The 17,188-nt window shown below is 46.5% G+C and overlaps 1 protein-coding gene across 1 annotated transcript in view; it reads right to left on the reverse strand.

The window, feature by feature from the left end:
- Positions 1 to 17,188, reverse strand: part of CFAP61 (cilia and flagella associated protein 61) — a 253,647-nt gene that overhangs the window by 182,961 nt on the left and 53,498 nt on the right. The window contains exons 10-12 of the mRNA XM_074988390.1: positions 9,151 to 9,242; positions 7,755 to 7,847; positions 5,292 to 5,479 (exon numbers count right to left, since the gene is read on the reverse strand). Coding sequence (XP_074844491.1) covers positions 5,292 to 5,479; positions 7,755 to 7,847; positions 9,151 to 9,242 — 373 coding nt within the window. The remainder of the gene's footprint in view (positions 1 to 5,291; positions 5,480 to 7,754; positions 7,848 to 9,150; positions 9,243 to 17,188) is intronic.

Below are 17,188 nucleotides of genomic sequence, written 5' to 3' on the forward strand. Positions count from 1 at the left end.
TGCAGGCTGCGCATATGCAATCTGGCGTTCTGCATCACAAACGTTGCCACTGCCATGTGGCCTAGCAGCTGCAAGCACGTTAAGACCAGCACCGTGGGGCTGTATGTAATGACTTGCACCAGCGAACCAATGGCACGAAAGCGAGCGTCGGGTAGATAGACCCTTGCTGTAATCGAGTTTATACGTGCCCCTATGAACTCTATGTCTTGTGTGGGGTCGGTCTTTGACTTCACAAGGTTGATGACCAGGCCCAGCGAAGAAAACGTGTTTGCTGTTACGCGTATCATGCGTAGTACCTCTGCCTTCAAGGCCCCTTTCAGTAGGCAGTCGTCTAGATATGGGAATATAAATACCCCCTGTCTGTGCAGGTAGGCTGACACCACTGCCAGGGTTTTGGTAAAGACTCTGGGGGCCGAGGAGAGGCCGAACGGAAGAACCTTGTATTGGAAATGTTCCTTGCCAACCATAAAACGGACAAATTGTCTGTGTGCCGGGTGGATCGTTATATGAAAATACGCATCTTGTAAGTCGAGGGATGCAAACCAATCTCCATCGTCCAGTGCTGTGAGTATAGAGGCGACTGTGATCATCCGAAAACGTTGTTTGCGCAAGTACCAGTTGAGGCCTCGAAGATCTAAGATGGGCCTCCAGCCTCCTGTTTTCTTCTCTGTAAGGAAGTATCGTGAATAAAACCCTTTCCCCTGGAGTCGCTCCGGCACTCTTTCCACCGCCCCTATGAACATAAGATGGTCCACCTCCTGCTTGAGTTTCGCCTCGTGGGAAGCATCCCTGAGATGAGGCCTGGGCGGAGGTTTCAGCGGTGGGAGCGACTGGAAGGGGATCGCGTAACCCGTGGCTATGATATCCACTACCCATTTGTCTGTGGTGATCTTTTGCCATTGGGAGTGGAACGGTCGGAAGCGATGATGGAACATTAGCTGGGGATGGCATTGCGCGATGGTAGTAATAGTGCAGCCCTCGACCTGTCCGTCAAACTTGTTGCCTTTGGGCCTGTCCCAAGGATGCACGGCTTTGTTGGGAACGTCACCTAGGAGTTCTATACTGTTGCTGCTGTTGATGTCGCCCCTGGTCATAGCCCCGTTGGTACTGAGTGCGCTGAGGTTGGTACAGGTATCGCCTTTGTTGAGGGTAATACTTTTTCTTTCTGTATGGAGGGGTATAAATACCCAGGGTTCTGAGTGTAGCTCTTGAGTCCTTACTGGAATGAAGGACCGAATCAGTTGAATCTGCAAACAACTTCTGCATGTCGAAGGGAAGATCAACAATCTTCGCCTGCAGATCCCTCGGGATACCCGATGTCTGAAGCCAGGATTCCCTGCGCATGACCACTGCCGTAGCCTTTGAGCGTGCCGCCGTGTCCGCCACGTCCAGGGCGATCTGGACTCCCGTCCTCGAAGCTGCATAGCCCTCTTGCACGATGGCCTTCAGCACCGGCTTCTTATCTTCCGGAAGCGAATCCATGAGAGAAGTAAGCCTGGAGTAATTGTCAAAATTATGGTTCACTAGATGTGCTGCATAATTTGCCATTCTCAGCAGCAGGGTGGAGGAGGAGTAGACCTTCCTGCTGAATAGCTCTAGCTTCTTGGCATCTCTGTCTGTGCCCCCCGCTTTGTACTGGGAAGACTTTGATCTCTGCTGAGACGATTCTACCACCAGTGAATTTGGTTGTGGGTGACTAAAGAGGAACTCCATGCCCTTCGCCGGGACGAAGTATTTCTTATCCGCTCTCTTGTTTATAGGTGGAGCGGAAGCCGGGGTCTGCCGTATGGTGGTGGCTGACTCCATGATGGCTTCGTCGAGCGGGATAGCGATTTTGGAGGAAGCCGGGGGTCTCAGATTTTTGAGGAGTTTGTGGTGCTTCTCCTGCACCTCTGATGTTTGGATGCCTTGCATGAAAGCCACAATTTTAAACAGCTCCTGAAACTGTTTGAGGTCGTCTGGGGGAGCAACATCCCCGGGGGCCGTAGCCTCGTCGGGGGAGGACAAGGAGGAACCACTAGGGTAAGCCTCCCTCAAACTCTCAGGGTCCTGCGGTCGGTGGTATACCCGCTCGCTAGAGGCTTGCGAAGGAAAATCTCGGGGTTCCAAAATCAACTCCCCCTGAGACAGCTGTGTTTCCATCCCCGTCCAGGAGTGCCCGCGGGGGTATTGGACGGTCGAGGGGGACCTGCCCCTAGGTGTATGCCTGGGGTGTCTGTGCCCAGCATGGTAAGGGTGACCACGGCAGCACGGGCACGGGTCCTGGGATGGAGACCTGGACCACTCTCGAGGTGCGCACCCCCGATGTCTGGGAGAGCGAGATCTTCTCGATGATTCAGACAGTGGTGAAACTGGTTTGTGATAGTACTCCAAGGGATCCAATCCCAGAAAAGGCGAAGGTGGCCCAAGCCATGGTGACGCTGGTTGGAGGAACAGAGAAGGAGGCTCTGGATAGGCTGGAGGAGACCCATGTCTTCTGGGTGGTGTGCGCAGCATAAGGGGAGGGCTTGTTGAAAGCAGCACTGCAGCCCTGTCCAGAGAAGGGCTGTGGTGCCGGGGTTTTGCTGCTGCCTTTCCCCTCCCCTGCGGGGCTGGCACCGCCCCCTCCCGTGCCGGGGATCTCGGCCCCGCTGTCGGCGCCGCGCTCGGTACGCTCAGCTGCGGTGCCACGCGGATAGCTTCCTCCGGTGCCTGCAGGCTGCGTGCCTGTTGGCGCCGCAGGGATCTGTGCCACTTGTGGCAGTGCCGCTGGTTCCGGCGCTTGCCTGGCCGCCGCTCTGAGGGCTGTGCATGCCGGCTGTTTAGTAATCGGAGGCTCAGCCTCTGCCACATGCACTGCCGCGCTGCCACTTGTTTGGGACTGCGGCTGGGGGCTGTGTGCTATGCCCGTCCCGCTCGCTGTGACCACCGGCAGGGATCGGGCTGGAGAGAGCTTCCTCCGTTTCTGCACCAAGGGGGTGAGGGAAGCCGCCTTCCCTTTATGGAGCCCTGTGGGTCCCTCCGCTTAAGGCCACTCCGGCACGTCGGGCTGGAGGGCCTTATCAAACAACAGCATTTTCAGCCGCATTTCTCTGTCCTTTCTGGCTCTGGCTGTGAGCTTTGCACAATGGGAACACTTCTGGGTAACGTGTGATTCCCCCAGGCACCTAATGCATTGACTATGCCCATCAGAGGCCGGCATAGCTTCGCGGCAGGACTCACACTTTTTGAATCCTGAAGAGGACATCGCAGTGAGTCTTTTGAGCTGTTAATAGGGTACTTAGCACTAGCTCTGTGCCTGTTCCCCTTTCACGGACCCCAGCCTGCCGCGGCAGGAGGCCTACTGGCCTTCACATCCCTGCGTTGTCTCCACTCCTCTCTCTCTTTTTACTAAAACTTTCTCTCTCTCTCTCTCTCTCTCTCTATATATATATATATATATATATATTTGTCCTTTTCCTTTTTCTCCTTTTTTTTTTTTTGCAAGAAAAGAAACCAACAGTTTAAACTAAAAACTCAAACCACGCTGACTCTGGCCACACCCTGAGCGGATTCCATCTGCAGCCGATGGCGGTTGAGAAGGAACTGGTGGGGACCGGATCTTGCACGTGGCCAGGGGCGCGCAAGGGAGCAGCATGCGCCGCCTCATGCGCGGTCCAGAAGAAACTGCTGGAAACTTTCCGATCTGCGGCGACGGGGCGAGCCCGACACCTATTGTGGAGCACCCACGGGGACACTCGTAGAAGAAGAATCCTTATGTAAATATCAGCAAGGTCCAGAGTGTGTATGTTTGCCATTTATTGTTTGTACTGAGGTGGAGCCTAGAAGTCCTAGTCATGGGCCAAGACCATGCTGGCTAGGTATTTCACAAAGCATAGTTGGTTTCCTAAGGGAGATATGATCGTACACAGACAAAGCACTGGAATTTCTTTTTTCTATATAAAATGTAAGGTGTCTGAGTTTCTAGATGGGCCTGACCCCTTCTAACTTGCCAAAAATCAGCAAATATCTATACTTACAATGCAACCTTTGCTTTTACCTTGTGGTATGAAGCCCAATGGTATTTTTTTAAGTCAGAAGAGGCTGACATTTCTATTGTGACTTTTCTGGACAGGAAAACTGATGCAGTCTCAAGGGGAGGAGAGAATTTGGAGTAGTTTCTCTGAAGCAGATTTGTAACCTGGCAGCAGAGTGCTAAGCACAGTGTCCAAGGTAACCAAGGGTACCTTTTAAGGGAAAAGACCATTTGTCTTTCTCCAGTGGGGAGGCCCTCTGAGGCAGACACTTGTAAACTGACTTCTTGAAAAAATCTGGGGTGCTAGAATGGAAATGAAGGCATCTCCAATCAAGGCAGAAAACAACTGCCCCCCTCATCAGATCACCTGCCATATGGCTCTTTCCATACACTCAGTAGTGACCATTTTGACTTATCATTTGTCTTTGAAGATGTGTAACAGGGCTGCCACTTCCTGAGTAGGTCTTCGTGTCCAGAGTTCCATTTGCAGCAGCCTCCCCTCTTCAGGGCCCTCTATAGCCTCCACACAGACAGTCTTGCCAATCCTTTCACCCTCCACCTGGGGCTGGTTTAGTGCCCACAAACCATTCCACCAATGAAATACATCACTGACATGCAAAGGGTTCTGCTTGTTACTGGCTCTTCTGCCATTCACACAGAATGGTTCGCTTGCTCCAGCCTGCTAGCAGGCTCCCATTTCACTGATTTCTCACCCTGGAGCTTAGCATGCTGAAGATGGCAGCCTCCTTTTGCCATTGTCTGTAAACGGTCTTCCTCTGGACAGAGCCTCCTGATTGGCTGGAAGAGAGTGGCGCCTGCTATATCCTGCCCACAGGGCTCCTGATCCCAGGTCCTTAAAGGAACAGTGCCCCCACCCCATCCAATTCCTTATTCCCTGGCACTCATCCCCCTTTTCTCTAGAAGGCAATTTCCTGGGTCTTTGTTCATTGCAACTCCCTAACATGGAATCTCATGGCCCCTCAACTCTGAAAGGGCCAGTAATACCCCATTACAGGATATGATCCACAGCTACAATTAGTATTTGCCCAGGAAGGATGGCTGCCTATATTGCACTCTGGTCATAGAACAACCCATTAGAGGAGCTGTGTGAAAAATGTTAGGTGGAAGATGAAACCTTCAAAAAGTTATGAGTGAATGCAAGCAAGGAGTTAGATGGAAATTAATTCAACCTTCAGAGCAGCAGATGTTGTCACTCCCCCCGTTGGTTTAATAAATAAGGGTTCGGTTAAGCTGTTATTAGAAACAGGAAACAGAATACCTGTATGTCTATACTTGCCTTGCTTCATGTTTCTCATCAATACAGAACAGCTGAATACAGAAAGCAGTTACAGCGCCTCTGTACAAAGGATGAAAGGAATCTTTCCCATCGGTCTCTAAGGTAGGTGTCTCAGGGGCCTTCAAATCTGTGCCTCTGACATCATCTATTGGCAACTCAGCACTGGAAATGGTGTTTACACCCTCTTTCTGCAGCAAGACGAGACAAGGGAACAAACTGAAACCACATTTCCTTTTTTTGTGTTAGTTTGTTTAATGAGCCTTTTGTTGCATCATTCTTATTTTACAACACTCCCAGCAGAAATACAGGATCATATTTCACCCAACAGAATACATTCTGCCACATGTGGAAATTTAGGGGGGCATTTTTAATAAAATTTTCTGTATGGCTATAAAATGATTGATACCTCCAGTAAGAAGTTTGAAATAAAGACGGTATGTTTGGGAACAAATATTTTTCACTGTACTATCAGAAATTTAATCTTAGGAAATATTTTCCAAAGTAAAAATTTGGATTCCATCCAAATTTAAAAACACTGAAAGAAGAAAAATGAGAATGATGCAGAAAATGTTATGTTGAAGATTAACAACTGCTATATTTGAAGTCAAGAGACTAGTTTTGAAAATATACTGAAAGCAAAAATAAAAGACAAACACATTATTTAAAATTCAATGGGCAAAATTCTCTACTGATTTTAACCACATACAAAATCAAATTACATTAGAGGGGTCACATGGAGTATAAATTGTGACATCGTTTGGCACAGGAAGTGTGAACTTTTATATTATTAAACATATTTGAACATATTTTATTAAAAATGCCCCCCTAAATTTCCTGTGTATGAGCAGTTGTACTTCATAGCTATTTTTCTTTTTTGGTTTAAAATATGCAAAATTTTCCCTTTAGATCTTCATGGAAGAATTGAGCTTGGGTACATTAGTTTGTCTGAGATCCAATACCAAACCTAACAATATACTGAAATTGATTACTATTGCATAGGTCTCAAAAGGAGAACTTTGCATGAAATAGACAAAATAGTCATATGTATTTAAAATCATCAGTCCACTCAATGTGCATGTTTTCAATTGATTTATTACAATCTGTTATGTCACTTATATGCTAACATTGAATAAAGATTATATAAAATTATTTCATTTTAAAAATTGGAAGCAAAGTAGAGTGTCAACGAAGTTGGGAAACAGCCAGTTGTTGACATTTACTTTCAAATTTACTGATCAGTCTATGTAAATTTATTATTTCCCCAAAGACCCAAGTAAACAGGATTTGGATGGAAAAACAAGCAGGTGTCTGCAGAAGAACAAGGAGGAAATTTCACATCTGCCTTTCCCTAGTCAGCAGGTAGGATGCAGTGTGCCCCTTCTGTGAGGGTTCTGGGTAATGGGAGCCACATAAGTATGGATTCTCTGACACCAGCAAAGCCTCACAAGATCTCCTAGTGCAGTGTTTCTCAACCAGTAATATTTACACCCTTGGAGGTGTACTGAGGTCTTCCAGGGGCACATCAACTCATCCAGATACTTTCCTAGTTTTACAACCAGATACATAAACACTAGTGAAGTCACAGAGAGGACCGCCTGACTGGTAAAGTCAGTACAGTCTACAAGTTCATTCACACAATGACTTGTTTCTACTGCTTCATATGCCTTAAGCTGAAACATAAGTACAATATTTCTATTCCAATTCATTTATTTGATAATAAGATTGTGGAAAGTCAGCAAGTTTTCAGTAGTAGTCTTCTGTGATACTTTTGCATGTTTTGTAGATAAGTAATTTTTCAGTGAGGTGTAATTTGGTATGCTAAACAAATCTTACTCCTGAAAAGGGTACAGTAATCTGGAAAGGTTGAATGGCACTCGTTTTGAGACCTCAGGTTACCTTAAGACCATGTTTCTTAACTGGTGGTACACATACCCTAAAAGGTATGTGAGAGAAGTCTTGGAGTACTTATATATAGATATAGATATAGATATATAGATATATTTTTTTAAAAAGGGATACTTTATAAAAAAAAGTTGAGAAACACTCTCCCAGTGCTGCCCTGTTATGAACTAAAGAGCCCACTTCTCTATACGCACATGACCTGCTCCAAGGGTTCAAATGTCCTGAGCCCGTCCACAAAAATGATTGATTTTAAAAAAGCAGTAATTTCGCATTCTTTTTCTTTGTCTTCTGTCTTTTTAGCATTTAGCTAACACATTTTCATACTTTTTTTCTGAAACCACAAAGGCTAGAACCTTACTTTCATTTCTGTAAATGAAAGCTGAAATTCTATTGCAATAACATGGCTCCAAGGAGTTGAAGATTTAAGAAAAATATCAAGTGTTGCAGAAGATAGCAACAACAGGAAAGCCTGGGATGGCCATGCGTGAAAAAATGAATGTCACTCAAAAGTGCACTATGGATGAGTATTGTGATAAACTCTCGATTGTAACTGCACCTCACCTCTGAAACATTATTGTGATCACTTCCTGTCGTAGAACGTGAGGCAACAATATCTGAGGTATGGTGAAGGACCTCTTCCATTTTAGTATCCAGCTGAAGAGAAAGTGATCAGTAACACACATAAATTAACACTCATGAATAATTTGGTTTCCTGCAGATCACCAGTTCTAGACATATTGGGCTCTCATTCTTAAATTTTTCTTTTCACAGAGTAAGGATAAGTAGGAACTCAATATGATACAACTTTATTGTCTCCTTCTGTGTAGTCCAGCACACAGAGCAAAAAATGGCAAACCAGGTACTCCTGACTTAATCCTAGCTCTTCCACTAATTTGCTCTCTGGGTGCTGGGCAAAGTCATTTCAAATGCTCTGTCTCAGTTTCTGCAACTGTAACTGCTACAGTGTGATCAACATTTACTTCAAAGGGTGCTGTAAGATGTAACTAATGAGAATATAATATACTGAAGTTGTAAGGTAGGATTTTTTAAGTGCTCAATATTGGTTTAACTCTGCTCCCTCTGACTACTTCAAAACTTCCCTGAGCCTTACTGCACAGATGAATATGAATTCTCTGAAAGTACTGCAAAAGAGTTGGAAACAGAGGGACCTTAATATTCTGACCTTCTCAGAATTACAGGAGGCACTGGAAATTAGAACAGTTTTGATAAGCAGGTCAACAGTTAAGTATTAACATAACTCCAGTGGATATTGCTAGATACTTTAACTACTCAGGCTATTTTGGCTCCACCTATACACACCCCACTGGAAGTAGTGTTTCATGTACATGTGGCTACGTGTGACAGTGAACAGCAAAGCATATCCACACTGCGATCTGTGGCTGTATGAGTCAGGGATAGGCTCTGGCAGTGAACAGCAAGAGGGAAATGGCTTGAAACAGCTCCCTGCACCTGGAGCCTTTCACTGGAGTAAGGAGAGACTCTGGCTGAGGGGAGGCACTTGATTTCCCTGATGCGAGGAAGGGAGCCAGCAGTAGGCAGCTGGCAGAGCCTTTCCCCACTGCCAGAGCCTTTTTCCAATGTTGGAGCTTCTCCCAATTGTCTCCCAGTCGCCAGGCCCCTCACCCGCTGCAGAGGCTTCTCCTGCAGGGAGCAGTGGAGAAGTGCACTGCTGAAAAGAACAGTGTAGACAGGGAGGCATGATTTGGGTGAGTAAAGAGCAATGTATAATCTGAACTCCCCTTTTGCACAAATTTCTTAAGCTGGCAACAACAAATCTCAATTTTTATCCTTCTGAATTTACAAATATGTTTCCATTTTTTATATAAAAGACATCTTATTTTCAATAGTGATGGCATTTATTTAAAAATCCAATGAATTGTGGATATTTAATATTAATATAATGTATATGAAACATATTAATACAATGTAATATTACCTGCATATCCATATCTTCTGAACTGATACATTCAGAGTTTTGAGATAAAACAGACTCCGCTTCTTGACTTATGTGGCTGCTTTTTTCTTCATCTGAATAATGAAAGGGAATAAATGCATCAAACTAGCTTATAAAATGGAGCCATAAACATCAGAATCCCAGCAGTACATAAAGTATAAAACTGACAGCAGAACAGCACCATTAAGATGTCTCTTCTGATCATGGTTAAGATTGAGCCATTACATTTACTTCGCTAAGGCTGCATCTACACACGCCCCCTCCATTCAGAGGGAGCATGTTAATGAGGCAGATCAGAAGATGCTAATGAGGCGCTGACATGAATATGCAGTAGCTCATTAGCATAATGGCAGCCATGCACAATTCGAAAGCGCTGCTTTCGTAACGCACACTGCCCGTATAGAAGGACTTTTCAAAAGGACTCCCCTGACTTTGAAAGCCCTTCTTCCTATTTGGTTTTAGGAAGAAGGGTCTTTCGAAGTCAGGAAGGTCCTTTCGAAAGGCCCCTGGCTACACGGGTGGTGTGTATTCTGAAAGGAGCACTTTTGAATCATGTGGGGCTGTCATTATGCTAGTGAGGTGCTGCATATTCATATCCGCATCTCATTAGCATTTTCTGAACTGCCTCATTAACATGCCCCCTCCAAAAGCAAGGGGCATGTGTAGATGCAGCCTAAGTCTTTAGCGTATCTGATTATTTACTCTGAATACAAAACTGTTGAAGTATTTTAAAACAAAGTATTTGAACAAAAGACAACCTGGAAGACATACCTAAATCTGTGTTCAGAGGTAACTCTAAATAAAACCACAGGTCTTATTTTATGCTGAGCAATTTTTAAACTCTGGCCCTAGGGAACAGTTTGGCTCACAGTCTAAAAGGGTTAATGGTTCCTCTCCTATCCTGTAACTTATCTGTCTCTGCCATTATAGGTGGTGCCCGCCTTTGGGACTCAGATCAGACATTATTCCAGGACCCTTTTACACAACTGCTGCAGCTTCTTTGAAGCACTGCAATATCTGCATAGAGCTCTGGGGGCACATCTGAGCCCCAAAGGAGCTGCTGGGCTGGCAATGGGTTTCACCTTTATAGTATGAACCTGGATTTTGGTTACCAATGATTTTCAGCAGCAACCAGGAATCTCTCCACTGGATGCTGAAGTATCTGTTTCTAAGCACTGTGTCAGCTTCTTAGAAAGGATCTTTGTTGTATTTTTCATTTCCAAAAGGCAGGTAACTGGCTAATCCACATAATGAACACCCATTTTAGCAGAGGAGGTACACAAATACAAAACAATCAATTTTTAAACTATAGTGAGAGATGCAGGAATGAAAGGGTTCTATGAATAAGACAAGACAAGACTAACACACATTAAAATTTACTGAGACCAGACCAGATTTTAAAGATTATGTAGAACTGAGAATACTGACTGAGCTCAATGCCTTGTAATAAAAGTAATTAGCTCAATAGTCAACTGCTAACAAGTTAATAATATCTCTTACAGTAAAGTTGATGACTAAAGCAATATAATTCATTTAATTTTAGTCACTTGACCTATCAACTTATACTTAACCACTGAAAGACATGATTTTTTTTTATTTATACACAGAGGCTATAGCTATACTAGCACCACTCTTTTGAAAGGGAGATGCTAATGAGCCACTTCAGCTGATGCTAATGAGGCGCTGCCGTGCATATGCAGTGCCTCATTAGCATAATGGCATCTGCTTTCAAAACACATGCCGCCCGTGTAGACAGGGGCCTTTCAAAAGGACCCACCTGGATTTCAAAAGCCCCTTCTTCCCAAAACCAAAAATGGCAGTTTCGAAACGCGTGCAGTCACCATTATGCTAATGAGGTGCTGCATATGCATTGTAGCACCTCATTAGCATTTCCCTTTCGAAAGGGGTGTGGCCAGTGTAGCCACGGCCAGAAAGAATAGTGTGTAAACAGAGTTTCTGGAGTACAGTTTAAATCAGTAAAATCCAATTAAAGACTAATTTTGAACAATGGAGTTGATTTGGTTAATATTGATAAACACCAGATTTCACAATTTTCCCCATATTCAACATTATCTTTTCATAGAGCAAATCCACAGCTGGTGTAAACTGGCACAGCTTCACTGAAATCGGTGCTATGCCAAATTACATCAGATGATGAGTTACCCTACATTGTTTCCTCTCATTTAAAATGCTAACTGGCAGGAAAATCCAGACAAAAATGTCCAAAATCCATTCTGAATGTTTAGGGTGCTTTAGTGCATTTGATTTGTAATAGCCTAACCACTGTGTACACATGACTTATCTATTTTACACTCATGTACAATTATGTGATAGGACACTCCTGAAAGCTGATTCCAATGCATCAGAAGCTGACGGCTGTTACTTTTATTCCATATATGTGCTTGGTTGACTGACTTTGGGTACCTTCATGACAGCAGTTACTCAGTTTTGGGGAAGAAGTTTCTAACCCTGCCGTGCCAGGTAATGAACAGTATATTCCCTCTGAAGTCAATGAAAGGTGAGATTATTTAACATCTTGCAGGAATGGGACCTTATTATACTGTATAAGATCAAGGTTAGTTACTTCAGATAATTTGAAATCCTGCTGCAATTGTCACGTTTATATTCAATATGGTGGAACCAAATTTTTAAATAAGTTCACTTAAGTGAGAAACAGTTAAGCATTGAGCAAGTAAATAAATTAAAGCAAATAGCCATCAAAACCCCACAACAATAAACTCTGGGATCCCTATATGTAAGCCGTTTAATATATGTTAATTAGTTATCAAAATTCTTTAAAAGTCACTTTCCAATCCTAGAGACATATTCCTAGTTCGTGTTTTTATAGACTTAAAATGAAGTCTCTAAAGAGAAGCTTCAATTAACAAAAACTCTTTGGCAACATCTACACTACAGTGTGCTTTCGAAAGGCGATCTTTCGAAACCCAACCTTGGAAAGGTAATCTTTTGAAAGCACACATCTACACAGAAAAAGGAGATCAAAATTGCCATCTGCCCCTTTGAAAGACTGGCCTGTTCTTTTGAAAGACAATGTCCACACAGCTACGGATGCCCTTTTGAAAGAATGGGCCAGGAAACACTGTGGACAGGGTCGCATGGTGCACAAGCCCTTCTGGGCCCCACAGCCAGATGCTCCCTTAAAGGGTCCCTCCCTAGCAACCTCACCCTGCACATGCTGAGGCCTGCAGAGCTGTCACAAGCCCTGCAGAGCCCAGAGATGCCTGGAAGCCAGTCCTCATAGACATCCAGCAGCAGCTCCTCATCCTCATCAGTCAATGGGGGGCATTGATCATTGTCTTCGGTTCACCTTCTCTGGGGCACGAGGCATTGGCTACTGTCGGCAGACAGGATACTGGGCTAGATGGACCTTTGGTCTGACCCAGTATGGCCGTTCTTATGTTCTAGCTGGCCATCCTCGATGCCATGTTTGACCAGCTGGCCGCAGTGCTCACTGCCACCGTCCACCTCCTCCTGTGGGCGACCCCCCTCGCCGGGGCTCTGGAGGCCCTCAAGCCAGGATCCCGGCAGCATGAATTGGTGGGAGTGGCTGGTGCTTGGGGACTTGGATGACACCAGGTGGGTGCAAAACTTCGGCATGAGCAGATGGACCTTCGAAGAGCTCTGCCACTGGCTCCCCCTGTCCTGATGCACTGGGACACCTGCGTGCTGCCCACCCTCTGCCTCCAAAAAAGGGCGGCCATCATGGTCTGGAAGCTGGCCATCCGGACAGTGACCAGTCAGTGGGGTACCAATTCAGGGTCCAGAAGGCCACCATCGAGGCTGTCACCATGGAGGTAAGGCATGCTCGGGGCATGCATATGTATAGGGAGGAGGCCCCTGGGCAAGGGAGACCCTTGGCAGCTGAGGTCTGGAGGAGGGGTCCAGGGGAGTAGGTTGGGAGAGGGCGACCTGGGGGAGGGGGCACAGGGAGGGAGCCAAGCACACCCCGTCCTGCCCTCCCTCCCTCGCAGGTCGTGCGCGCCATCAACACCATGCTGCTGCACAGGGTGCCTTGGACGGGATGATCCGTGCCTCAGAACACAACACCAGTATAAATTGGAAGGGCTACCACTTGCTAGTGCTCCAGGCGCTGGCGGACCTGAGGGGATGCTTCAGGGACATTTATGTAGGCTGGGCAGGCTAGACACGAAGCCTGGCTCTTCTGGAATTTTGGCTTCTACCACCGAATGGAGCCCAGGACCATATGTCCCACCACAAGAGCACCAGGTCAAGTACGTCACCATACTCCTCTGTATGGTGGCGGACACTGCCTATCCCCTGCAGCCCTGGTTAAAGCAGCCCTGTACTGGCCACAACAACCCCACTCTGAAGCTGTTCAACATGCACCTGAACCAGGCCTGCCTTGTGGTGGTGAAGACCTTCAGGTGCCTTAAGGGCTGGTGGCAGTGCCTCCTCCCGCAGTTTGAGGTCAACCTCCAGAACATCCCACAAGTGGTTGGCACCTGCTGCGTCCTCCACAACATTGTGGAGGGTAAGGGTGAAGCATTCCCCCTATGGTGGGTGGCCAAGTCTGTCCCCAGGTTTGAACAGCCAGCCCCTGCCCCAAACCACTAGGCACACTGGGAAAGAATCCACATTATGGATGTCCTCCAGGAGGCCTTCGCACATGGGCCACGGTGATCCCCACTGACAGCACCCCATGCAGGCCCCCCCGAACATACTCCCCTCACCATCTCCCCACAAACACCTTCACACACACATCCACCACCCCCAAAAAGAGCATGGGACCAGAGGTGGTGCAAAAATAAAACTTTAACTTTCACCATCAACTTTGTGTTGTCTAACAATATCACAACAAAACTAGGTATAACAGGGAGCTGTGGCAAACTACGTACAATGGGGTGGCTGGGCAAGTGGGAGGCAGTGCAACTGGGGGGGATCTGGGACCTCAACCTGGAGGGAAGCGGGGACCTTAACCTGTGGGATTGGGGGGCAGTACTCCAGGGCAGGGGTGGATGGCCATGAGCCCCCTTGGCCCCAGGATCCACTCCCACCTCTGGTCTGGGGTCCCCAGCATAGGGAGGTAGGGCCATGTGGGGGAGGAGTCCATAGGGGCAGGGGAGGCTCAGCAGGAGGGGTGAGCAGGGTGAGCAGATGGGCCAGGAGCCCCAAGTGCTCCCGCAGGACTGGGGTCATCTCTCACAAGCGGCCCAGCAGGTCATCTCATACAGCCCTCCGCCACACATGGTGTGCCTCGTCCATGCAGAGGTGCCACTCCACCAGCTCTGTCTGGTGACAAGTAGCATCATCCTGGACAACTTGCTGTCATGCCCTCCTGCTTCGGGCCCCTCATGATGCGGCTGGTGTTGGTTTGCGGTTCCCCTCCTCTGCTGGGCAGTCCGGAACCATGGATGGATCAGAGCTTCCCCAGCCCTCCTGTGGCACAGCTGCAGGGATGTAGAGGAGGACACAGTCAGTCCCGTGTTAAGGCATGAGGGCCATGCTCCCCTGGGCACCAGCCCCTGCCCAGCAGCAGGCAGCCATTGGTATTGTGCAGGGATCCCCACCCAAGTGGGGTGGTCTCCAGCCACAATCCATTCCCATACCCAACTCTTTGTGCGTGCAGCTTGTGGTGCTGTTCAGAGGGGTGGGTGCTGGACGTTGCAGGTGGCTGTTGCAGCATGCTGGGCACCACGGCCACTTCCACTGTGTCCATCCTGGGTCCACTGGGTATGTGGGTGGCCTGCTGGTGTCTGTGGTGCCCCCACCCCATGGGTCAGGGTGTGGGCCCTGCTGGATACTTACCAGAGGGTCCCTTACCAAGATCTGGCAATGCCCGGCTGCTCATTGCCCAGCTCAACAACCAGAATGGGAGCTCAATCATGAGGTCCCCCTCATCACTTGAGACCTTGGTGGCGGCTTCTGGCTCCAGGTGCATGGACCATTCTGTGGGTCTGGGCTCCTTCTCATCCCTGGGCGCAGCTCATCTGCCACTGTGTCTAGGAAGAAGGGTTGGGTGGAGCTGTCCGTGGGCCCCAGGAGGCACTGGAGCTGCCTGTAGTAGGGGCTGGTCATGGGACCTGCACCTGTGCAGCTGGCAGAGTCCTAGGCCCGGGCATATCCCTGGTGCAGATCCTTCACCTTGCTGTGTACCTGCTTGGGGGGTGTAGGCAGGGTGGCCTTAAGCGGGAGAATACAGCCGCATTCTGCCACTTCACCCCCCATCTCCTTCAGCACCTCCTCTTCTTTCCAGAGCCCAAGCAGATCTCTCAGCCTGGGCTCAGTCCACAAGGGCACCCTTTTTTGGGGGGGCTGCCCAAAGTCCTGAGAGGCAAGTGAGGGCTCTGGGAGGGGGCCTAGGGCTCCTGGGGTGGCTGGCTGCTGGCCATGGGTCACAGTTGCTGCTCTGCAGCTGCAGTGAGGGTGTGCTGTGGGAGCTCAGGAGCTTGCTGTTCCTAGCACGCTCTCAGCTCCCTTCCACGGGGTTTCTGGGTCTGTGCAGCTTTAAATGTGATTAGACGCAGCTACCATAGAACCCTGCTGCCGCTGGCCAGGGTGTCTTCATGCACCAGCCGGTTGGCACCATGCAGAACTGCTCTTTCAAAAGATTGGCCCCTGGAGCATCTACACACATTTCCTTTTGAAGGACTCTTTTGAAAGGGGGTGCTCTTCCTATTACGGGATCGGAGGAACGCTTTCAAAAATGGCACCGTCTTCTTTTGATTTCAGATTGACAGAGAGCATTTTGTGTGTAGATGCTACGTGTGCTGTTTTGAAAGAGGACCAGATTTTCTGAATGTACTTGCAAGTGTAGATGCAGCCTTTGAGATTTTAAGTTAAAATATGCTAAGACAGCAACCTACAAATTTTAAAGACTTCTGAGCTCTGGGACAGGGCTTCAGAAAACATTAGGCATGCTTTCTCTTGTGAAACCTAACTAACTCACAGTTAGATTCCCTTAGGTAAGTAGTTCTTGGGACAATCAAAGGTGATTTAATTTTTTTTTTTTTACAAATAATAAGTTCAAAGGCCTAAAATAATTCAGCATTTTTAAAAGCTATAATCACTGATCAGAAAAAAAATGTTGATTCAGTGTTCAAGGGAACAAAAGTGCACATACTATACTATGTAATTTCTTCAGGAGTATCACAGATGGGCACCTTCACAGAAATGATCAAAAGCCATCCTGATTAATCCAACAGTATTTCTCATTACGAACAAGCCTGCAGCTGTTATAAGTTAATTAATGCATGCCTCTGGTTTTTACATAAATATTGATATCTTGTTTCTGATTTCATACTATAATGCAACCATCTGAATGGCTCCTTCATTCAACACAGTCAAATGCAGTTGCATCACTGTTATTTTTATATGTACTATACACATGTGACCTGGGAGAACAATATCTATTCCATTGCAACAGTAACTGAAGTGAGAAAGACTTCAACCAAAAGAAAATTAACAGGATTCTAAGCTTGTTGTGTTGAGCGCAGAAGTAAAAATCAACAGGATCAAAAAGCCAGTCCCATAAGAAGCCTGATGAAAACCTCTTGAATCATTCTCACTATATCATAGTGTTTTCCAGCTACCAATTCCTGACTCCTTATAGAGCAACAGCTAAATTACTATAATTATCATGAAATGTGACATATCAACATTACAGAAACACAGATTTTTGAATACACTTTCATTTTTATTACCCAGTATTTGATTTTAAAAGGAAAAACAATAACTAGTCTCTATTTACAAGGACTAAATCAAGTTAAATTCTTTATTACAGCTATTTATATGAACATAACATTTCTTGTACAATAGAGTGTGACTTACATTTTAAATAATCAGACTCTAAATTAATTAAAGACATAATGGAGAGCATATTTTCTGGTAGTAAAGTAACACAGCTCCATTCTCTTTACATCAGCAGACACTTTGGTTCCATATTTTCAAAAAGGTGCACAAATGGTGTACCACAAAAAAAAAAAAAAGGTACTTATGCACTTAACTTCAGCCACATAAGTAATTCTATTGATTTCAAGCA

This window comes from Carettochelys insculpta, chromosome 3, assembly GCF_033958435.1.
Source record: "Carettochelys insculpta isolate YL-2023 chromosome 3, ASM3395843v1, whole genome shotgun sequence".
Lineage (NCBI taxonomy): Eukaryota > Metazoa > Chordata > Testudines > Carettochelyidae > Carettochelys > Carettochelys insculpta.